The sequence below is a fragment of the Triturus cristatus genome, chromosome 7 (assembly GCF_964204655.1).
Source record: "Triturus cristatus chromosome 7, aTriCri1.1, whole genome shotgun sequence".
Lineage (NCBI taxonomy): Eukaryota > Metazoa > Chordata > Amphibia > Caudata > Salamandridae > Triturus > Triturus cristatus.
In genome coordinates this window covers 944,483,246-944,507,612 of record NC_140590.1, presented here as the reverse complement: position 1 = coordinate 944,507,612, position 24,367 = coordinate 944,483,246, and the positions used below count along the sequence as shown (strand labels likewise).

At 37.3% G+C, this 24,367-nt stretch overlaps 1 protein-coding gene across 2 annotated transcripts; it reads right to left on the bottom strand.

The window, feature by feature from the left end:
• Positions 1–1,224: 1,224 nt before the first annotated feature.
• Positions 1,225–23,954, bottom strand: LOC146810892 (uncharacterized). 2 transcript variants are annotated; one of them, XM_085614459.1, is made up of 6 exons: positions 23,821–23,954; positions 23,063–23,121; positions 12,222–12,262; positions 3,806–4,243; positions 2,635–2,850; positions 1,225–1,584 (listed from the first exon to the last, which is right to left on the bottom strand). In XM_085614459.1, exons 4-6 carry the CDS (start codon positions 4,241–4,243, stop codon positions 1,321–1,323), a joined length of 918 nt encoding a protein of 305 aa, XP_085470585.1. In that variant the 5' UTR covers positions 12,222–12,262; positions 23,063–23,121; positions 23,821–23,954; the 3' UTR covers positions 1,225–1,320. The 2 variants fall into 2 exon arrangements, with proteins under 2 accessions (XP_085470585.1, XP_085470586.1); XM_085614460.1 differs by lacking the exons at positions 12,222–12,262; positions 23,063–23,121; positions 23,821–23,954 and having other exon boundaries at positions 3,806–5,403.
• Between the last annotated feature and the right edge of the window lie 413 nt (positions 23,955–24,367).

The window sequence follows — 24,367 nt, the reverse complement described above, 5'->3', positions numbered from 1 at the left end:
CACTCCAAAACTTTATGGCAAGAATTGGGAGAGCAGGACGGACATGGCTGCGTGCAGGAGGTGGGGCTTATGAGATGATTTCACAAGTACTTTTCTATAGTTCATAAACCACACTAAATATGAGACTTATAAAACAGAAAATGCATCAAACAAAAACATGTATTATCCCAAAAATACTGCTCCCCAGAATTGAGTTTGTTTGTGAGCCCCTCACACCTTTGCACCCAAATGCAACTACTACTACTACTGTACTAATGATAACTGCAGTCCTGAGTAGCAAGCTATCTCCTCTGCCTCTTTCACCTCTTCCCCATCATGCCTTACCATCACTCAAATCTTGAAACAGGCTCTCTGTCACATTCGAAAAAAAGAGCTCCCATGTTGTATCTCTTTTTTCTGCAAGGGTGACCTCGGTCGTAATGCTAGAAAGGAAAATCATCTCCCATGCCCCTTTTTTTAAAGGTAGACAGTCATATTTGTGAAGCAGTGGGCGACTCAAACCCCTGGGCCTCAGCACTGCTGCATCTGCTTCATTAATGATAACCAACAGTGGCCACTTACACACCTGGCAACAGTACCTGCTGCACTGATGAATGGCCCCTTAAAAAACAAGCATTTACAATGCAATGGTCTCGGCATTAGTAAAGTTAGAGCTATTGGCATTGTTTATGACATTGTTTTTGGGTAAGTTTTTGTTGTTAAAACATTTAAACAAAAGGTATTGTTATTTCCAATGTTAATACCTTAATAAGTCTTAAATGCAACATTTATTGCCTTTGTACTTACAGACAGAGTTACCTACACATATATTGAGTTAGCTATTGATACAGTAAATACTAATGTTTTTTTTGTACTGTTTTCTAAAGATAAGCAAACCATAATGTCATTAGCAATTCGAATAGCTGTAACTTTAACAATAGTAGTATTGTTGGGTGACCTACTGTTTAGATAGTGTACTATTACATGAGTAATAGTTGTGAAGAGAAAGAGAAAGGTTTGAATAGGACGTTCTATATTCTAAATGGAGGAGTAATTATCCTTATCCAAGTGCATTAAGTAATATTTAGAAATTATATATATTTTTTTTTTAGTAATACTAGTACCCAATTCTTGCAAAATGTATACATAAGTCATTGTGTAATTATTTATCCGAATGGCGCATATAAATACATGCAAGTACATATCAAACATTATTTCGTAGAAAAAATAAACAGTAAGTCAAATGTGATTTAAGATTTTTATTAACTAAAATATTTATTTTGTATGTATCCATTTTATTCAAAGTTACAAAAGTAGTTATCTTTTTGCATATTGCATAATTTAATCTTCGTCGAGAATTTCGACAATGTGTTCATTTTGAAATATTATATTTAGTGTTTTCGGTAGGTGTGGCATAAGAGCCTCTGAAAAGTCCTCAATATCTGCTGGAATTTGTAGGTGGTCCATTAAAAGCGTATTGCTTATTTGTACCGATTTTAAATGTTCATTATCTTGAATTTGTATGGTAATGGTGCTTTTTTCCTGAGTTGTATTTTCGAGTCCATATATAGTTATCTGCAGTTGTTCTTGGGGTGGCTCAATTTTCTGCAAATAGAAAAAAACATCAGTTATAAAACCCATTTTTTACTGTCTATTTTTTTTTTTCTATATTTTAACGTGCTTTTCAGAGAAATAAAAAATTTCTATAGATGCTGAAGGAATTTCTTCAAGATTTTTCTGTGAATTGCATTTGTTCTGCGCGGTTCAGAGAATGTGAAAAATGTAGTTGAAGGCAAAGACCCAAAGTGCGTACTTATGTGTTCTTACCTATGGAATTTATGAAGGCGGTGTTGTATTTTTTTTGATGCAGAGTGTTTCTAAATGTAATGCAAGATGATGTAAAGGTGTCAGATATTTATAGAAATGTATGTTTATATGGCACATTTTGTGAAAAATTTGCAATAGAATTCGAATATGCACAGGAAAGTAGTGAGAGAGTGCAAATAAACTCTAAGTTAAGTAATAGGTAATGTAAAATCGAAAAGTGCATTTAAGGCAGTTTTTGATTAGTATGTATTCCAAAAAGGTAAATATAGACATAGATAGAGAGTTGGATGTTGCTTTGCTTGAGATGTAGTAATGTATGATTCTGGTGCTATTCTAATAGTAAGTTAGTGCTATATATAAAGTAAGATATTTTATGTTTCCATGTGTTTGTAGGTAAGGTGTAGATATGGACAAAAATAGTTAATATGGCATGGTTATGGACTAGCATTTTAAAATGTGTGCAAAATTATTATAATGAAAGGTGTAGTATGATTTGCAATGTATTGACCTACATGTTTTGAAGTTTGTCGTTAGGTGTTGAGCTGTAGGAAAGGTAAACAGAAAAGTTGTTTGTGATATTTCGAGAGTGTTTTGTATGAATGTATATGCATGTATTTAAAGGCGATATAGTATTTTGGTGTTTCATCTATGTGTATGAGATTTATGTGTAGAATTCCAAATTGTATGCTGAAAAAAGAGCAACTGATGTTACTACGTGTGATATAAAAATGGTGAATTTAATGAGTCTTCTGTTATAGATGTGTAAGTAATTTCTTTGCAAAGAATACATTTTTTGTTTTTCGCATTGTCTTTTTACTTTGTACTTACTTGCAATTGTGTATTCCGAGTAGAATTTAATATTTTTTCGTTGTTAAATTCATGCACTGTCAGATGGGTTATTTTTATGTAGCTCCCAAGTTCGATGGGAAAGTCCGCTGCGTCCCTCCACATTGTTATTTTCACTGAGTCTGTTGCATCGTTTACTGTTATTGATTTTAGTTTTGTTTCTTGTCCTCCAATGAATACAGTTTTGGTTTCTTCCTCCTGTTAAATTTGATAAACAATCATTGTTATTGGTTCTTGCATAGATAGTATACACTTGTGCTGTATCTTTGTTTATTGGAGAGAACATGCGAGTGAAAAGTTTGTTGATTGTTGTGGTGTATTAGTTGTGTAATAGTGTGTGCTACAGTGTGTATGTTAGAGAGTGTGCGTTAGAGACTTTTGTATGGAAGTATATATATGATATAATTTGTAGGAGAGTGCACATAAAAGAGTAGATGATGATATTTTGTATAGCTATCATTTTTACAAGTGTTTGAAATAAATAGTAAAAATACTTTACATGTTTGAAACTTGTGGGACTGTTCCATGTAATCAACACTTTACAGTGCATTTAGTGTCCGATGTGTATTTTTACAGATGTTAATGTTTTTTTTCGTAAATTATATTAGTTAAATATAATTTAGATTGTAAAATGAGCGAGTAGAGTTGCTAGGATATTGTATGTGTTGTGCAGTAAGTATAGTGCTATTAGCAGCAATGTTGTGTATTCTATTTGAGTTTCTACATCGATTAGTCCTAAATATAGCCTTTAGATGTTATTTCTCTATAAAAAATTGTTGTATGCTTGTAGTAGATTGTACTACAGAGTATTGGCAAAGTTTAAGTAGCAATGAATGAGATAGAGAGTGTCCGTTTTTAACTATATGTAACCTTGTGGTGTGTGTAAAAGGAGTAAGCAACAGCTATTACTTGAAATGTTTGTAGATAGTATGTGTGTTGGAGTGAGTGTTGTATATAGTTTATAGTAAAGTGTGCTGCTAATAGTGTGTGTTTTAAAGAGTTGCAGTTACTAAATGGGTTTTGAATGTATGGTATAGTGGTTTGAAGAGTGTGATTACAAAGTGTGTGTGGCAGATAGTGTTGCTGATAGTATGTAAGTTTACAGACTACTACATGCAATAGTTAAGCACCTTAATTTTTTTATGATACGTACCTCTGATATTGTCCCTAATATGCTCATCAATGTCCGTAAATTAGCTTTTCTTATAGTTTTTATTGGAGAAACTGGGGGTGCAGGCGGCTGTAGCAAATATACTGCTTCTTGGGTTATTGTTTCCGGGAGCGTTAATGGTGGCATTCTCGAAATCTTTGTTTGTTTCGTTAAGATGATGACATTGTTCTTGTTTATAAAATTCCGAATTATAATTCCATTCCCTTCTTTTGTTAGCTTGAAAAAATCATCATTGTAGCAAGTTCCTTTAATGGACCCACTTTCATCAGCAAGAGCAATGTGGAATAAAATCTTATTTTCTTGCTTAGCGTTTTTGTAGTGTGTTTTTGCAGAGCATTTGACTATGTTTGCTCGTATTGCTTTTTGATACGGTTTGCTTTCCTCGTGTTTGGTTTCCTTAATTTCTTGTATAGAAATCATCTGCAACGAGACAAATAATGTAAGTAGACCTTCTGAATCTAGCATGTAAAGAAAGGAAATTCCTAAAGCAAAATAACATACCAATTGATAATTTCAGCTTATTAAATAGCTACCCATAATGCTTTGTGATCGCTATAGTAGGACTCTAGTATACCAAAGTGAGTTATCTCTTCATTAACATATATATGGTCTAAGGTTGAATTGTAGTCTGTTGTGTAGTTTTGTATTTTTTGGTGACATTGAAATTGGTTTTGCATGTATTCTAAAAGTAGTGTTGCATTATGTGATACTTGTGCTAAATCTATGTTGAAGTCGCCCATTATTATATATTTGTAGTTTGGGTAAAAGCTCAATACGCTAGTTAACACTTGAAAAAGTTTTTGTAGTTGTACATGTGGTGGTTTGTATATTATCACAAATAAGTAATCACAATTCTTTATAAATAAAGTAAAATGTAAAATTTCAATTTCGTGCTGTGTTTCATAAATTGGCAAAAGGCAAATATTTTTCTTGTAATAAATAGCAATCCCATGCTTGGTATTTTGATTATGGAATTTATCAAATAGCATCAGATGATAGTGGTCAATATATAATGAATGACTGTTCCCTTCCCTAGTTGTGTTTATTTCATTGAGACATATAATATCTGCCTTCATGATATTTGTGTCGGCTTGTATAGCTTTGTGATTTTTTTGTAGTGAACGTATGTTGTGTACAATAACATTAAAGTTTAGCAGATAATTACATAATTGTGGTACTGATATTTCTAATAGCATATCTGTCCTTAAGCGGGCCATTTCTTCATGAACCTTTGGGTGGACAACTATTTTGTCCTGCTGAAAGTTTTTAATATATATGTTTTCTAATGATTTTGCTCTGCTTAAAGCAACATAATGCAAATGATGTATTTTACTATTGTTAAAATGGATGTAAAGTGGTTCAATAGTTTCTCCTTGTGTTCTATGTATAGTACGTGCAGATGATTGGCGTAGTGGGAATTGCTTGCGTATTATTGTTATAAATTTTTGTGTAAATTGAAAATGTCTAGAGATAACATGAATTGGTGTCCAATGAGGTGAAATGTTACTGTGATATATGTGCCTATTTTCCTGTCTTGTTAATTTGCCAACATTTTCTTTATCAAAAAGAATCCATATCACATTTGGAATGCTATTGATAGTTTCTACTAATTCAACTATACCTGTTGCACCATTTGTTAAGCCATCGTTAACATTGATATTGCATGTTAGATCGTATCGTAATTTTAATGCAATATGCAATATAAATGGCAGGCCCATGGTCTTAGTTGCATCTGCAGGTAATTGCATTAGTATTTTTTTTTTTACAATTTCGCTTAGGTCAGATGCAACTGTATCTATTGCGGTTGATGTGTATACAGGGTATTTTGTTATATGTTGTAACAAAACTTCATTATTAATATTATTAACCTCTTTGTTTGTTGTCATTATATAAGGGATGGTTTTGGTAATGTTTTGGGGTGGGTCTTGCTCGCGTGTTTGTATTTGTATAATATCGTCATTAGTTTGTTTTCCTTCTCTTAATCTATTTAGTAATTGAGCAAATGGTAAGTCGTTTAGCTGTCTCATAATTTTTGTTAATTCAAACAACTTAAAGTGTGTTTGCCATAAATTTGTACTTACTGGTCTGTATGAATGCCTAGAATTTTCAAATATGTATGTGTCAAATACTGGTTTTAACTGATAAAAATCTCCAATAGCTAATATGGATATCCCACCAAAAGGGAGTTTGGACATTTTAATTTCTTGTAACCTGTTATGTATAAAATTGAAAAGATTTGCCCCTACCATTGATATTTCATCAATTATTAGCAATTTAAGATGCAATAATTCATTTTGAAGTGCACTCCTGTTCTCATGAGTGAGTGGTTTATGAGATAGCGATTGCGAAACTGGTATTTTGAATGTACTATGTAGCGTTTTACCATGGATGTTATGTGCTGCTTTGCCTGTTGGAGCTGTAAGCAATACATAAATGTTATCAGGATTTTCCCCTGCTTTGGTATTGTAATAGCGTAGTAATGTTTGGTAAAGGGCTGTTATAAGGAAGCTTTTCCCTACTCCTGCACCACCTGTGCAAAACGTATAGCAAGGTGTTTCTTTGGTTTTTATCCAATGCAAGTGATGGTATATAAAGTTAAGTTGCTCATCTGTAAGATTTTGCATCAAACTGTGATATTGGTCATCTGGCATTATATTATTGGTTAAAAGTTCATCATTACTTGTACTTCTAATGCCTAAATCAAATGATAAGTCATATAATAGTGGTTCATTTGTTTGAACTTCAGGACAAATGTTTTCGTCAGTTTCTATATCCATTGGAGGTATAAGTAATGCGTCCAATGTACAGTCTCCATTGGCATTAGGTGTTAAAGGGGTATTATGCCTATTATACTTAGTATGATTAGCGTCAACTATATTTTGAAGTTCTAGGTATTTTTCATAATATGTTTCCTTATTACCAATAATTTGATTTTCTACTCTCCAGGGATAATAAAGCATTAGCAATTCTCTGTAATAATTTTCAGGGTCATTTTTTTTATTAAACCTGCAATACCGAATTATTTTTTGTTTTTGCCGCTTTGTATAATCTGTTTCTGCAGTTTTATTTGGTATATTAATTTCAAGTTCTTCCTCATCCGAGCTATAAAAGTTGTTTTCGGTGAGGAAATTATCATGGTCTGTTGCATTTTTCTGCTTTCTATTTTTATGATTTCCATGATACATAGATGCATAGTCAGCTAATGTACACGTTTCCAAATCTGTAGGACGTTCGCTGTACTTTACTATTACATTATCATATTGTATTTGATTGGATGTATCAGGTAACAAATTTATAGTCTCAATGTCTTTTAATAAGTAGGTACGCTTTTCTGGAGGGCTTGTATTAATGAAAACATACGATCTAGAACTTTTGCGTAAAGGAATTTGAAGTATAAGATAGGCTGCTTCTTGCGCGCTTATTTCTGTACAGTTTAGGAATTTGTTACCTATATGCTTAAGCTGCTCTTTTATGCTTGGATTGTGATAAACTTCTTTTGCTGCTTGTGCAATCAACTTGCTCATTCCACGCTGTGATTTACTAATATATGATATTATATATACGGCACATGCATATGCGTCTAAGATGTATTGTATATCAATGTTTGCTTGCCATGCTTGTAAAATTGTCGTATTGTAGTTATTAATAAAGCATTCAGCTGGTGTTCTTTTTAGGAAAATTGTATTTTTTTCTATAATGCAGCGTATACATCTAACATATTGACTTAGATCTAGTTTCATTGTATCTAAAAACTGTTCAAAGGAATAATGTGAGAACTCTTGCGTGTTCATAGTTAGGTGGATTAGTTCGATTTTCTGTAAGAGCTCTTGATCAGTTTTGTCTAGTGGTAATGGTTCCAGTATAAAAGTTTCTGGCATTGGATATTTTGGGTACTGGTATTTGCATGTTCTTTTATGTTTAATACGACAATTTTTGGTATGTCCATGCTTTTGTAGTGGCAATAAAGGCTCGATATTTGTATCTTGTTGTTTTGCACAGGTTATATATTTATCTATAAAAGCTGTAACAGTAGTAACTTCTGAAGTTTCATACTGTGGAGCTCTTTCAATCCATATTATAGCATGTATATGTGGTGATCCTCTTTGTTGAAATTCTACTCTATAAAAGTAATCTATCACCTTGCCAATTGGGTTACTTTTATGCAGTAATATACAATTAAAGAATTTTCTAACTTGAAAGTCAAAATGTCGGGCACAAGTAATGGGATTTCTCTGTATTAATTTGCATTTTTCCTCCCATGACATTTTTTTGAATTCTTCTTCTGTACATTCTTTTTTTTTCTCAGTGCGTAATAGTATGTTGATTAAATGATACCATTTAGTTTCTGCTGCTGATAATGTTAAAAAAAATGTTGGTATCCCTAATTGTCTTATCATAGCAAATAAGTCTTTTTTGCATTGCTCCCAATATGGTGGTGAGCCACGTATTGTTTTTAGTATTTTATATCCCTCATTAAATTGGAAAATGCTATCTAATTTTTGTTTGATGTCTTTTGCTGTAATAATGTTACCATTGGTAAAATATTTTCTAAGTGAGATGTATATTTTGCTCTGTATTTGCTTAATATGCAACTTTTTCAATTTGAAGAAAACATTTGTCATGGACTTTGCTACTCTTAAATCATAACTTCTTAATTCCCATTGACATATTGTACTGTAATGTATTGGTACATGCCTTTCTTTGTTTGTTGGCCTTCGCTTCCCACAAAAAATAGTGGGGAAAGCTAAATATTCAGAATCTTTGTCTTCATATAGACCCCTTGGTGTGTTATATTCTGCAGGTGCCAAGTTAATAATGTTAATGCTTTCTGTAGTTATAGTTTCATTAGTTAGCATAGTATCTAAATTCCCAGCTGCAATGTTGTCTGATGAATCTGATGTATTGTTTGCATCAGAAGGGTCATTACAAGGTGGCATATTCTCTGGTGTATATTCCCAATCTTTATTAACAGTGACTCCATATTCTTGGAACATACTGCTAGTAGTTGCTAAATATAGAGCTGCACGCTTTACTTTGTTTGGCCTTACATTTTCGAAATGGGTATAGGATTTATAGCTTAATTTGCGTTTTAATTTTATTGGAATCGTCATGTTATCATTAATTTGTCTTGGTAAAACAGTTACAGTTGTCATAACATCGGCAGGAACGTTAACTACTGCACCTGAGAGAGATTTTTGGAAGCCTCGCGGCAGCGTTCTGATTTGTAAAAAAGGTATTCTTGGCGATACTAATCTCTCTTCTAAATTATGCAAGTGTAATTCAGGTGGGATATCAGGAAATGTCATCCCATTATAGAAAGAACATGGTGGTATTTTGTCCTTGGCAATATAGTTGTAACATGTCCGGCATATATCTTCTGTTTGATATTGACTAATGTTACATTCTATGAATTTAGCCCTTTTTTTTAACTTGTGCGTTGTTTGCAAACTTTGTTTATGCCATAACTGATTGCAAATAGTGCAAGCATACTCTGGGCCATATTTAATTTGTGCATGGAAAGTACTAATTGTGGCATTTGTCAAAGATGTTATATTTGTGGCATTAAGTGTATTTTCTGTTTCTTGTTCATGCAATCTTTTTCTGTTACAGTTATTTGGTTGTACTTCTATTGCATTTGGTTCATTGTGAATCCCAGCATTATGTGTAAATGTGTTTGTTATTGGATTGGGATTGTTAATAGCTATGATAGATTCAATATGACTTGTGGTTGTGGAATTCTCTGTATGCATTTGCCTATCGCTGTTGAGTGTTTCTGTAATTGTATTTTCTAGTTGTAACTCTATAGGTGTGATATGTATAGAGGCATGTAGAGTTAACTTAGTAGTATGGATATACAGGTCTCTTATAGGTGTAACTTTTTTCTCTCTATGTTTTCTTTGTGTTGTCTCAAGTGACAATTTGCTAATTTTGCGTACTGTAACTGGAGTGAAGTATAAAGTAAAACTTAACGAATGTGGTACTTTGTTCTGGAGAGCCAACGTTCTGATGTAATCAATAACCTGCTCAGGTGATTTGATTTGTAAAGCAATAGAGGTCCCCTTAGCAGGAGGTATTAATTCCTCATTTTGGCTATTTGAATTAAATACAAAGTATGCATGAATCGTTTTGAATATTGAAATAGTGTATGCATTAAAACAAATCAATATACCACTGTTCAAATGCATTGAAGTAAGGGTTCTCAAAAGCCTTGCATTTTGCATTTCTGTTTGCTTTTCCTCCAACGTTATGCTCTTTTTTTGCTTAATTGCATATATAACGCTATTGTGCTCTATGTAATTGGGTAAATATTGTGGTTGCATACAATTTTCTTTATTAATTGACTGCATTTCAATATATAGTGCATTTCCAAGTCCCATAATAGATTGCAAGTCTTGACTATCCCAACTATGTGCGGGTTTACAGTAGTTATGTAGAATAGCAAATAGACTATTTTGTATAGATTGTGTACACCTTGATGGTAGTGTAAGATTTGTTTGTGTTTGCTGTTTGTCTGTACTATTTACGACATTTATATGTTGTTGTGTTTGTGGCCAAAAAGTTTGTTCTATGTTGTTCTTGATGTTAATATGCATTTTGGACAATATAGTCTTGGGGTTATTTTTTGGGCTAAGTATTTTGTTACCCTGAGTGTTAGGTTTGTTTGTAGGATGGGAGCTTTGTATATATGCGTTATTATGCAAATCACTTGTTGAGCCTGTGATGTTTTGTGTCTGTATGTTTTTTGTATCACAACTCGTGACTCTTGTGTTGTGTCTAAGTGTATTTCTAAGTATATTTGCGTATGTCGGAGTATTATGTGAGTTACTTGCATATTCTGTTGTATCTATGCTAGTGCAGGTAGGTAGCGTCAGTTGTGCAGTTGTTATAGGCACAATGCAATTTTGTGAGGGGGGAATATGCTGATCACTAGCTAATGATGCTGATGGCTGAAGAGTACCTGCCTTTGATCTTTGGAGGCAATCTCTTTCATTTTGTATGCGAGTTCTTAATGTGTGTGTGAATAAATCTGTACATGCTTTAGTAGAATGCACATAAATATGCTTGTGTAATATGGCACTTGCATTTTTTTCTGCTATGAGCATTGCCTTATGTAGTGAATCTTTTTTAATTGGAATTATATCTATTGGAGTTAATTCATATGGTAAGTAATTACTATTGGGTCGCTTTAGACTATATGCCAGATTTGTTATGTACTGTATAAGCCCTTCAAATGATATTTGTATGGTAATACATGTCCCATTTGGGTGAGGCATTCCTGTGGTGTCGCGGCTATGCGAGTCAAATACAAAGTATGAATTTTCACTGTGCATAATAGCTATAACATACATATCCATGCAAAGTAAAACACCGCAATGCAAATTGAGTGCAGCTCTCAATACTGTTTGCATATTTGGCGAAGATGGGTCAAACTGTTTCAGTATATCCCCATAAGAAGGTTGTTTAAGCTTAAGCGAATAGATAGTGTCATTGTGTTGGATATAATTTGGTAAATCATCAGGATGCATAAGCTGTTCTTGATTTATGGAATGCATATCTATATATAAAGCATCCCCTAAGTCCATAATGGCATGTAAATCTTCTACAGTCCATGTATTAGCAGGTTTGTAGCTATTGTGTATGATTGCGAATGTGCTGTTTGGCAAACATTGTTTGCCCCGCGAAGTAGGAGAAAATTTGTTATGCCCTTGATGATAAGCTGCCTGCAGTATTTCCATGATATTAATAGCGACACCAAAATATTGTTCAAATAAACTGCCGGTATTAAACTACCTATTATAGGTTTGTATTGTAGCGTTCTTTGGATGCTGTATTTTAGTGTTGTAAGTTTCTTGTATGGACTATATATCTGTATGCTTCTATACAAGTATAATGCTAATTAGCATATATTAAAATTTATATACACTTTCTAACTTTTCTGAGTAGTTACTATTTATTTGTATAGCTATACAAGGTTCATGCAACTTCCCTTGTGCTGCTAATAACAGTAAGTAATAAATAGATGCTGTTCAGCAAACTAATTTCTGTGAGATAGGTTAGATGTATACTTTATTAAATTTATGCTATATGCATAGGATTCTAAAATGAATAGAAGTGTTTTCTAAGCATGCATTTGTTGTGTGTTTCTATACGCTTGTAGTGTTTCCACGAATGTTGTGCTTTAAGCAAAGGTCAGTGTTTCTTAAATAGTCTGTGAATGATGTTTACGGATTTGTAAGCACTAGACTTTCTCAACAGCCTATAGCTATCGTTAACAGAGGTTATGCATGCTGAAAACAATGAGTATGTTTCAAAAAATATATATATATATTCTAATGATCCCAACTGATTTGTTTTCACCATAGGCTGGTGTATCAACAATAAATTAAGATACTTTCACCTTGATGCCTTGAAAAAGAATGCGCAACTTCTCACAGTTATCTATGGAAGAATAAAAACAAGTATTAATGTTGATTTAGCATAGTAATATACAGTAAGTTGTCAATAGTAACGAAATTAAGTAATTTTTGCATGGCTCATAAAGTTGGTAGATGTAATAGAGGGAAAACACAAGTAGAAATTGTATCCCAAAGAGCAATACAGATGTAATAATATGGAGATGGTTTGTAGTGTAAGGTTTCTGTCGAGTATGGTAGAAAAAGTGTTGTAAAATGTAGCATAGTGTAGACAATGTGTAGCCAAAAAAGTGTACATCGAGAATGTGTAGCAGAATGTGAAGAAAAGAGTAGTAGAGTGTTTTTCTTAGAGTATAATATTTAAATAGTTTCATTAAAAAAGACAAACAGTACGGTACAAAAACAAAGGCAATAAAACTTGTCAGTGCTTCACATAATTCATCCCATGGTAGTCTGCAGCACGGAATTATGCAACATATTGGCGCATGCGCTAAGGTACAGGGGCTAAGGCAGAGGCGCAAAGTAACACGTGTCATGCCACATGTGTGAAGTCACAGAATGTGTGTGCTGTAAAGAGTAGATGGAAGAAATTGTGAATGAGAATGTATGCTAAAGAGTGTGTGGTACAGAATGTGTAATAGAGAATGCATGGTGTAAAAAGCATTGTGGCCAGTGTGTGCTATTACAGTTGAAAACAGGGACAGCAAACTGAAAAACTTTGAGAAAAAGTTGACAGAGCCTCACGTAAGTAACCCCATTGGAGTTTGCAGATTGGTTCTCACCTGCATGCTCACTTTCTCATCATCAGCTATTGTCAACTTAAAGGTTTAAAGTTTGAAAAAAGCTAGGTAAACAAAGAGGAGAGTAAAGAAGAGGCAGTGTGTCATACGTCAAGGAGTAGCGAGAGGAGTAAGAGTAATGTATGTACAGTACAATTTTAAAGGATAGTAGTGAGGATAAAGACAGTAGAGATGTAACCATTAGCTCTGGTGCATGTTGTGAAGATGTACACAAAAATGCGTGCAACAGGTAGTATGGTAAAGATTATGTATAATCATAGTGCATGAGAGTGTGCAACAGAGCGCGTGCAATAGAGCGCATGCAACAGCATGCATGCAACAGAGCGCATGGAAAGGAAAGAGGGCGTGTGGAAAGAGGGCGCGTGGAAAGAGGGCGCGGGGAAAGAGGGCGCGGGGAAAGAGGGCGCGGGGAAAGAGGGCGCAGGGAAAGAGGGTGCGGGGAAAGAGGGCGCGGGGAAAGAGGGCGCGGGGAAAGAGGGCGCGGGGAAAGAGGGCGCGGGGAAAGAGGGTGCATAAAGAAATAGTCTATTAATGGTGCAAACACTGAGCTATCTAAAGGATAAACTTTCTTAAAAATTTGACAGTGCCTTACATAAGTAACATCATTGCATTGTGCAGATTGGTTGTCATGTGCATGCTGACTTTCTCATCATTAGTTATTGCCAACAAATAGGCTGGAAGTGTGAAAAATTTGGCGGAAAATAAAGTGAGAATAAAGAAGAGCCAGTATGTAGTATACATGGAGTAGAAAGAGCAGTAAGAGTAGTGTGTGTAGTGTTTGCTTGATAGTAAAGGCTAGGAGGATAATAAAGGTAGTAGAGTTGTAAGCATTAGCTAGGGTGCATGTAGAGGAGATGTGTATTATAATTTGCACAGTAGCTAGTATGTTAAAGTGCATACCAAAAGACAGCGTGTAGTATTGCATAGAGCGTGTGGCAGAGAGGCTGTGGTAAAGAGCTGGTAGTACAGAGAGTGCCATAGAGGCTGTAAATATAGTGCGTGCTATAGAGTATATGCACCATGTTGTTATATGCGCTAAGTTACACGCGCTAAGTTACCTGCGCTAAGTCACAGTTGCTAAGCCACATGTGTCAAGTTACACAATGAGAGTACTGTAGAGAGTGGCTAAAAGAGTGTGAATGAGAATGTGTGCTAAAGAATGTGTGGTACAGAATGTATAATAGAGAATGCATGGTGTAAAAAGCAGTGTGTGCTATTACAATTAAAAACAGGGATAGAAAACTGAAAAACTTTGAGAAAAAGTTGACAGAGCCTCAGGTAAGTAACCCCATTGGAGTTTGCAGATTGGTGCTCACCTGCATGCTCACTTTCTCATCATCAGCTATTGTCAACTTAAATGTTCAAAGTTTGAAAAAGCCAGGAAAACAAAGAGGAGAGTAAAGAAGAGGCAGTGTGTCATACGTCAAGGAGTAGCAAGAGGAGTAAGAGTAATGTATGTACAGTACAATTTTAAAGGATAGTAGTGAGGATAAAGAGAGTGGAGATGTAAGCATTAGCTGTGGTGCATGTTGAGAAGATGTACCTAAAAATGTGTGCAACAGGTAGTATGCTAAAGATTATGTAAAATCATAGTGCATGAGAGTGTGTGTGGCAGAGAGCATTTAAGAAGTGCATGCAACAGAGTGTGTGCAAAAGAGTGTGTGCAAAAGAGTGTGTGCAAAAGAGTGTGTGCAACAGAGTGTGTGCAACAGAGTGTGTGCAACAGAGCGCGTGCAACAGAGCGCGTGCAACAGAGCGCGTGCAACAGAGCGCGTGCAACAGAGCGCATGCAACAGCATGCATGCAACAGAGTGCATGGCAAAGGAAAGAGGGCGCGTGGAAAGAGTGTGCGTGGAAAGAGGGCGCGTGGAAAGAGGGCGCGTGGAAAGAGGGCGCGTGGAAAGAGGGCGCGTGGAAAGAGGGCGCGTGGAAAGAGGGGGCGGGGAACGAGGGGGCGGGGAAAGAGGGGGCGGGGAAAGAGGGAAAGGGAAAGAGGGGGCGGGGAAAGAGGGCGCGGGGAAAGAGGAGGCGGGGAAGAGGGGGCGGGGAAGAGATTGCGGGAAAGAGGACGCGGGAAAGAGGGCGCGGGAAAAAGGGCGCGAGAAGAGGGCGCGAGAAGAGGGCGCGGGGAAAGAGGGGGCGGGGAAGAGGGGGCGGGGAAGAGGGGGCAGGGAAGAGGGTGCATAAAGAAATAGTCTATTAATGGTGAAAACACTGAGCTACGTAAAGGAAAAACTTTCCCAAAAAGTTGACAGTGCCTTACATAAGTAACATCATTGCATTGTGCAGATTGGTTGTCATGTGCATGCTCACTTTCTCAAAATTAGTTATTGCCAACAAATAGGCTGAAAGTGTCAAAAATGTAGGGGAAAATAAAGTGAGAATAAAGAAGAGACAGTATGTAGTATACATGGAGTAGAAAGAGCAGTAAGAGTAGTGTGTGTAGTGTTTGCCTGATAGTAAAGGATAGGAGGATAATAAAGGTAGTAGAGTTATAAGCATTAGCTAGGGTGCATGTAGAGGAGATGTGTATTACAATTTGCACAATAGGTAGTATGTTAAAGTGTATGCCAAAAGACAGCGTGTAGGAAAGTGGGTTGCATAGAGCGTGTGGCAGAGAGGCTGTGGTGAAGAGCTGGTAGTACAGATAGTGCCATAGAGGCTGTAAATATAGTGCGTGCTACAGAGTATATGCACCATGTTGTCATATGCGCTAAGTTACACGCGCTAAGTTACCTGCGCTAAGTCACAGTTGCTAAGCCACATGTGTCAAGTTACACAATGAGAGTACTGTAGAGAGTGGCTAAAAGAGTGTGAATGAGAATGTGTGCTAAAGAGTGTGTGTTGTGGAGTGTGTTTTGGAGAATGCATGGTGTAAAATGCATGCTGTGGTGTGTGCGCAATTTCTGTTGAAAACAGGGTTAGTAAAAGGAAATAATTGTATAAAAAGTTGACAGAGCATCGCGTAAGTAACACCATTGTAGTTTGCACATTGGTTCTCACCTGCATGCTCACTTTCTCATCATCAGCTATTGTCAACGTTTAGGTTTAAAATATGAAAAAGAAACGAAAACAAAGAGGAGAATAAAGAAGAGGCAGTGTGTCTTTTACGTTAAGGAGTAGCGAGAGGAGTAAGAGTAATGTATGTAGTGTTAAATTGTAAAGGATAGTGTTGAGGATAAAGGTCAGTAGTGATGTAAGCATTAGATGTGGTGTATGTTGAGGAGATGTACTTAAAAAGGTGTGCAACAGGTAGTATGGTAAAGAGTATGTAAAAGCATAGTGAATGATAGAGCGTATGGCAGAGAGCATTTAAGAAATGCATGCAACAGAGTGCGTGCAACAGAGCGCGTGCAATAGAGCGCGTGCAACAGTGTGCGTGCAAAAGAGTGTTTGTAGAGGATTAAAGTATATTATTGCTGGAAAAATTGACATAGGCAAAGTCCAAATCCCCTGGTAGTGTTGAGTGTTTAATGTCAGTAACACTATTGAGGTTTGCCAAATACTTTACTTGTATGTTCACTTCTTCATTGTTAAAATTCGGCAGCATATAGCTTGAAAGTTCCCCAAAAAAAGGATTAAAAAGAGGCGCGTCTAACGACCAACAGTAGTCTAAATGTAGGCATTAAGTATGATATATGTAGAGGAGGTGTCTCTAAAAAAGCGCGCTTTAAATTGTATTCTGTAAAATATAGCATGTTAAAGAGTGCATGTTAAAGATTGTATGGTAAACAGTGCAAACGCAAGACTGTTTGTAGAAAACTAAACTATATTGCTATCTAATAAATTCAACTGCTCTAACGTAAAAGTTGCCAGCGCCTCATGTTATTAACACCATTCGAGTTTTCCGATTGTTTTGCATGTGCATGCTTACTTCCCCATCAACAGCTAATGCCAAATGTGGTTTATATTCACATTTTCACGATGTCACACAGGCATTTACATAAACCTACACATACACACTGCTTCATTCAATCGTGAATTTAAGTACTCCATGCAAACTTCCCATTTTGCTAATTTCTTTAAAAGCAATAATACATTATTTGATTGTGCACAGCCATCTATGTATTGTTTTTTTTGGCCCAACTCTTTTCTCTCCCCTTTCCCATAGCAAGCATTTGTTGAGGAAGTTTCCCTCAGCCTGCCCCACGCTCTTCAGAATCATGAGTGTCTTTTTTTGCAACTTTTCTCTTTTGCCCAGCCGGACCCATATTTGATGGTGGGCATGTTTCTTCTATTTTATCTTTGGCCTTTTCCGGCTTATGTTTATGGCTGTGAGGCAAATTCTTCCTGAAGCAGTATGGCAAGCAATGTGCTATGTTTTTTGGCTGTTTTGTTGTTTGCTTGCTTTTTATCTAACTTTTTGTTTCTCGACCTTAAGCGGTGTGGGTCATTCCGGTGCAGCGGCGTGCAGGGAGTGCTTTCCTCGGTAAGTATGGTGCTGTTTGTGGGACTTAGGTAAGGCATATTGTAAGTAACTCATTTTTTTTTTCTGTTTCGTTACAGGTCTTCAGCAGTGAGGGTCGTTCCAGTGCGGCGGCATGCAGGGAGGCTTTTCCTTTGTAAGTATGGTGTTGTTTGCGGGACTTAGGTAAGGCATATTGTATGTTTTGTAACTAACTGTGTATCTTTGTTTGTTTACAGGGCTTCATCGTTCTGGGGTGCTACGGTGGAGATGCCTACATGGAGCACTTTCCCCAAATGTATGGTGCTGTTTGGGCTATGCATCTATTAAAAAAAGCTAGCATTAGCTACGATGTTTAAGAGGTGTGCTACAAATGGTGTGCAGTAAAGTATGTGTATTGAGAGTACGTGTGGAAGAGGGCGCGGGGAAGAGGGCGCGGGGAGGAGGGCGCGGGAAAGAGGGCGCGGGAAAGAGGGCGCGGGAAAGAGGGCGCGGGAAAGAGGGCGCGGGAAAGAGGGCGCGGGAAAGAGGGCGCGGGAAAGAGGGCGCGGGAAAGAGGGCGCGGGAAAGAGGGCGCGGGAAAGAGGGCACGGGAAAGAGGGCGTGAGAAAGAGGGCGCGGGAAAGAGTGCGCATAAATAAATAAATAGTGTATTAATGGTGAAAACACTGAGCTAGCTAAAGAAAATAGTTGCCCACAAAGTTGACAGTGCGTTACATAAGTAACACCATTGCATTGTGCAGATTGGTTGTCACGTGCATGCTCACTTTCTGTTTATTGGTTTTTTTTGACAAATAGGCTGAAAGTGTCCAAAAAGAAGTGGAAAAAAAGGTGAGAATAAAGAAGAGACAATATGTAGTATACATGAAAAAGTAGTTTTGAGCAGTAAAAGTATTGTGTGTAGTGTTTGACTGATAGTAAAGGATAGGAGGATAATAAAGGTAGTAGTTGGAAGCATTAGCTATGCAGCATGTAGAGGAGATGTGTATTACAATGTGTACAGTAGGTAGTATGTGAAAGCGCCTGCCAAAAGATAGCATGTAGAAAAGTGTGTGGCATACAGTGTGTGGCAGAGAGCCTGTGGTAAAGAGCTGGTAGTACAGAGAGTGCCATAGAGGCTGTAACTAAACTGCGTGCTACAGAGTATATGCACCATGCTGTCATATGCACTAAGTTACATGCGCTAATTTACCTGCGCTAAGTTACCTGCGCTAAGCCACATGTGGTAAGTTACACAATGAGAGTACTGTAGAGAGTGGATAAAAGAGTGTAAATGAGAGTGTGTGCTAAAGAGTGTGTGGTGTGAAGTGTGTTTTTGAGAATGCATGGTGCAAAATGCATGGTGTGGAGTGTGAGCAATTACTGTTGAAAACAGGGATAGGAAAAAGAAAAAATTTCAGAAAAAGTTGACAGAGCCTCACGTAAGTAACACCATTGGAGTTTGCAGATTGGTTCTCACCTGCATGCTCACTTTTTCATCATCAGCTATTGTCAACTTATAGTTTGAAAGTATGAGAAAAGCAAGGGAAACAAAGAGGAGTATAAAGAAGAGGCAGAGTGTAGTATACATAAAGGAGTAGCGACAGGAGCAAGAGTAATGTATGCAGTGCACAAATAATAAAGGATAGTAGTGAAGATAAAGGCATTAGAGATGTATGGTGCTGTTTGGGCTATGCATGTAGTAGAAAAAGCTAGCATTAGCTACGATGTTTAAGAGGTGTGCTAAAAATGGTGTGCAGTAAAGTATGTGTATTGAGACTACGTGTGGAAGAGGGCGCGGGGAAGAGGGCGCGAGGAAGACGGCGCGGGGAGGAGGGCGCGGGAAAGAGGGTGCGGGAAAGAGGGTGCGGGAAAGAGGGCGCGGGAAAGAGGGCGCGGGAAAGTGCGCGGAAAAGAGGGCTTGGGAAAGAGTGCGCATCAAAAAATAGTCTATTAATGGTGAAAACACAGCTAGCTAAAGAAAATAGTTGCCCACAAAGTTGACAGTGCGTGACATAAGTAACACCATTGCATTGTGCAGATTGGTTGTCACGTGCATGCTCACTTTCTGTTTATTATTTTTTTTTGACAAATAGGCTGAAAGTGTCCAAAAAGAAGGGAATAAAAAGTGTGAATAAAGAAGAGACAGTATGTACTATACATGAAGAAGTAGTTTTGAGCAGTAAAAGTAGTGTGTGTAGTGTTTGACTGATAGTAAAGGATAGGAGGATAATAATGGTAGTAGTTGGAAGCATTAGCTATGCTGCATGTAGAGGAGATGTGTATTACAATGTGTACAGTAGGTAGTATGTGAAAGCGCCTGCCAAAAGATAGCATGTAGAAAAGTGTGTGGCATACAGTGTGTGGCAGAGAGCCTGTGGTAAAGAGCTGGTAGTACAGAGAGTGCCATAGAGGCTGTAACTAAACTGCGTGCTACAGAGTATATGCACCATGCTGTCATATGCGCTAAGTTACATGCGCTAAGTTACCTGCGCTAAGCCACATGTGGTAAGTTACACAATGAGAGTACTGTAGAGAGTGGATAAAAGAGTGTAAATGAGAATGTGTGCTAAAGAGTGTGTGGTGTGAAGTGTGTTTTTGAGAATGCATGGTGCAAAATGCATGGTGTGGAGTGTGAGCAATTACTGTTGAAAACAGGGATAGGAAAATGAAAACAATTCAGAAAAAGTTGTCAGAGCCTCACGTAAGTAACACCATTGGAGTTTGCAGATTGGTTCTCACCTGCATGCTCACTTTCTCATCATCAGCTATTGTCAACTTATAGTTTGAAAGTATGAGAAAAGCAAGGGAAACAAAGAGGAGTATAAAGAAGAGGCATAGTGTAGCATACATAAAGGAGTAGCGACAGGAGCAAGAGTAATGTATGCAGTGTACAAATAATAAAGGATAGTAGTGAAGATAAAGGCATTAGAGATGTAAATTTGCTGTGGTGCATGTTGAGGGGATGTATATAAAAATGTGTACAAAAAGTAGTATGCTAAAGAGTATGTGAAATGATAGTGCATGAGAGCGTGTGACACAGTGCGTGCAACAAAGCGCACGCAACAGACCGTGCGCAACAGAGCGCGCGCAACAGAGCGCGCGCAACAGAGCGCGTGCAACAGAGCGCGTGCAACAGAGCGCGTGCAACAGAGCGCGTGCAACAGAGCGTCACACGCGCTAAGTTACACGCGCTAAGTTACACGCGCTAAGTTACACGCGCTAAGTTACCCGCGCTAAGTTACCCGCGCTAAGTTACCTGCGCTAAGTTACACGCACTAAGTTACACGCGCTAAGTTACACGCACTAAGTCACACAATGAGTGTGCTGTAGAGAGTGGATAGAAGAGAGTGAATTTCAATGTGCGCTAAAGAGTGTGTGGTGTAGCGTGTGTTTTGGAGAATGCATGATGTGAAATGCATGGTGGCGAGTGTGCGCTATTACTGCTGAAAATAGGAATAGCAAAAGGTAAAACTTGTACAAAACGTTTGCAGAGCCTCACGTCAGTCACACCATTTGAGTTAGCAGATTGGTTCTCACCTGCATGCTCACTTTCTCATCATTAGCTATTGTCAACTTTTAGTTGTAAATTATGAAAAATCATGGAAAACAAAGAGAAGATTAAAGAAGATAAAGTGTGTAATAAACATAAAGGAGTAGCGAGAGGAGTAATTTATGTAGTATACAAATATTAAAGGTTAGTATTGAAGATAAAGGCAGCAGAGATGTATGCCAAACAGTGCATGACATTTTTAAGCTATGAACCATATGTTCTGAATGAAAAAATGCATTTTTTTCCAACGCGTGATTCCCCAAAAACAATTGCACAGTAGTATCTGCATTACTGCGGGTAATACATACATGAACGCCAATGTTTGTACAGCAAACACTAAAATTAAGTAACCTTCGAGGAGCGATGAAATAATTTAGAAAAGGATACCTCGTCCCGCTAGCGTACTTTGTGAAACCCCTCCCACCCCCTCCAAAAGTCTAACAAACATCACATGACAAAATGTCACTGCTAGTATAAGCTTAACCCCCCTCCCCCCCTTTTCGCCCCCCTCATCACACACTTGTTTCAGTTGGTCCATTAGCATAGAAGCCTTAGAGATTTAAGTAAGGTAAAGACGCGTTTTAGACGGTACCTATACGTAAACAATGCACCTTGAAAGCATATGCAAAGAATTCCAACCGGAAGATGGTAAATGTATTCAAATGTCAAGAAAAACGAATAGAAATAAAGCCAAATCTATAGAATGCGCGCACCATAACTGCAATCATAGGCCAAAAGTCAGATCCAAAAGGAGGCATGCACATGAAAGCATTTCACATAAATGTTTCGCATCACAAAACACATTTTGCCAACAAAAGTAAAACAGTCGTAAGACATGTAAAAAGTATCAAGCGCATTAATATTCCACTGGTGCGAAATTTGTATAATAGCATATAATTGCAGATGACTTGCAACAGTCGCAAATTTGCAATGCAATCGATGTTAAAGTATCTTATGCATAGAGTGTTTCAGTGAGGATGAAATAAGTGGCAAACTAAAGCCAAACGTTACCGTAATAAGGCTAGCATTAGTGCACATGACAAAATGTCACTGCTAGTATAAGGTTAACCCCTTCCCCCCCTTTTCGCCCCCCTCATCACACACTTGTTTCAGTTGGTTACATTAGCATAGAAGCGTTAGAGATTTAAGTAAGGTAAAGACGCGTTTTAGACGGTACCTATACGTAAACAATGTACCTTAAAAGCATATGCAAAGAATCCCAACCGGAACATGGTAAATGTATTCAAATGTCAAGCCAAACGAATAGAAATAAACCCAAATCTATAGAATGCGCGCACCATAACTGCAATCATAGGCCAAAAGTCAGTTCCAAAAGGAGGCATGCATATGAAAACATTTCACATAAATGTTTCGCATCACAAAACACATTTTGCCAACAAAAGTAAAACAGTCGTAAGACATGTAAAAAGTATCAAGCGCATTAATATTCCTCGGGTGCGAAAATTGTATACTAGCATATAATTGCAGATGACTGGCAACAGTCGCAAATTTGCAATGCAATCGATGTTAAAGTATCTTATGCATAGAGTGTTTCAGTGAGGATGAAATAAGTGGCAAACTAAAGCAAAACGTTACCGTAATAAGGCTAGCATTAGTGGTGCAAGCAAAAAGAGCAAGTCAATGTACTGCGTGTGCATTCGTTAAAGTTGGCCTAATATGTTTCGAAAGCTGTTCGGTTTTAAGCTAAAAACAAAATGATGGCATCTAAACGTAACGCTTACAAATCAAAATAAGCAGGATACCCAACGATGGCGAAGCGGTACCGTAATGTATACCGAAATACTGGCGAAAGCCAAAAGCATCCAGGTTATGTGCTGTCTATGTGTGTCCCTTCTAAATTCTGCCCAATCTACGCTCACCAAATATTTTATTGCAAACTTGACAAAAAAGCGCGGGTCGGAAGTTTAAATGCATTCAGATACGAAGCGCACTGTGGTAACTACAAAGCGCCTAACATGTTGCCAAAGGTTGAGATCGCAAAACCACTGCACTTGTCATTAGCCAAACACGACAGAAAACGTTCAGTGAGTTCATTGTGTAAACGGAAATACAATAGAAGCTGCTTACCTTATAGCAATAGAGATCGTTTTGGTCGTACTGGATGACCCACGAAATGTCTTGAATGTCTGCTCTCCCAGTTTAGGTCAAGGAAAAGAGAAATAAAAGGGAGTTAGTTCAAATGTCTTCTGAAATCTAGCCATCTATTCGAAAGGCAAATGCATTGTAAGTTGTATTTTAAGTAATAATTGTACGATTTCGGACAACAGAGCAATTGTGCAATGCAATCCAGGGAAACGTTTGTAATGCAGTGTGCGCCTCACAAAGTATGCAATACACGCGTACCGTAATGTGTATAGTAAGAGTGGCAAACACCCAAAAACTGCAAAATAACGTGGTGTGCGTGCGTGCTCCTTATAAATCGTGTTAAATCTTTCCTAGCAAGTGATTTATTTTCAACGATTGTAATCGCGGCTTCGAAACTTAAAGTCAGCAAGATACCAAACGATGGCGAGCCGGTACCGTAATGTATATATAAATCGCGGCGAAAGGTAAAACATTAATGTAATGTGGTGTGTGTGCGTGTCCCTTGTAAATTCTGCCTAACATATGCTAGTAAATCTTTTCGTTGCAGCTTTTAAATAAAAGTGCGGCTTTGAAAATTTAAAGCCATAAAGACACTCAGCGAACTTTGCTAATAAATAAAGCACATAACATGTTTGCAAAGGTCAACATTGGAAATTTACTGTACTTGTCATTAGCAATCCACGATAGAAAACGTTCGTTGAGTTTATTTTAAAAAGGGCAATACAATTGAATTTGCTTACCTTTTTGCAATAGAGATAGTATACTTCGTACCGGATGACCCACGTAATGTCTAGAATGGCTGCTGTTCCAGTTCAGGTCGAGGAAAAGAGAAATGAAGCGTATTTAATATAAATGATCTCAAAAATGTAACCATCGATTCGAAAGCAAAAGGCATTCTAAGTTGTATTTTAACTAATAAATGTACGATCCCTGACAACAATAGCAAGTCTGAAATGTAAAGCATGGGAAAGTGTATTATGCAGAGAGCGCTTCACTAAGTATGCAATACACGGGAAACGCTAGCAAATCGGTACCGTAATGTATTTATTAATAGCGGCGAACACAAAAAGCATGCAAGGTAATGTGGTGTGTGTGCGTGGTCCTCACAAATTCCGTCAAATATTTATTAGCAAGTGTTTTTCTTTTTAAAATGCAAGTAATCGCGGCATTGACAATTAAAGGGAGCAAGATACCAAACGATGGCGAAGCGGTCCCGTAATGTATATAATAATCCCGGAAAAAGCATAAACATTAAGGTTATATGGGGTGCGTGCCCCTTCTAAATGC

Bases quoted from the DNA above. Each gene is read 5' to 3' on its own strand.
- LOC146810892 (XM_085614460.1), bottom strand. From the start codon at position 4,288: ATGCTAGATTCAGAAGGTCTACTTACATTATTTGTCTCGTTGCAGATG. The intron at 2,851-3,805 runs GTACGTATCATA...CAAATTTAACAG, and splicing joins TATTAGGGACAATATCAGAG to GAGGAAGAAACCAAAACTGT. The intron at 1,585-2,634 runs GTAAGTACAAAG...TTCTATTTGCAG, and splicing joins CTCGGAATACACAATTGCAA to AAAATTGAGCCACCCCAAGA.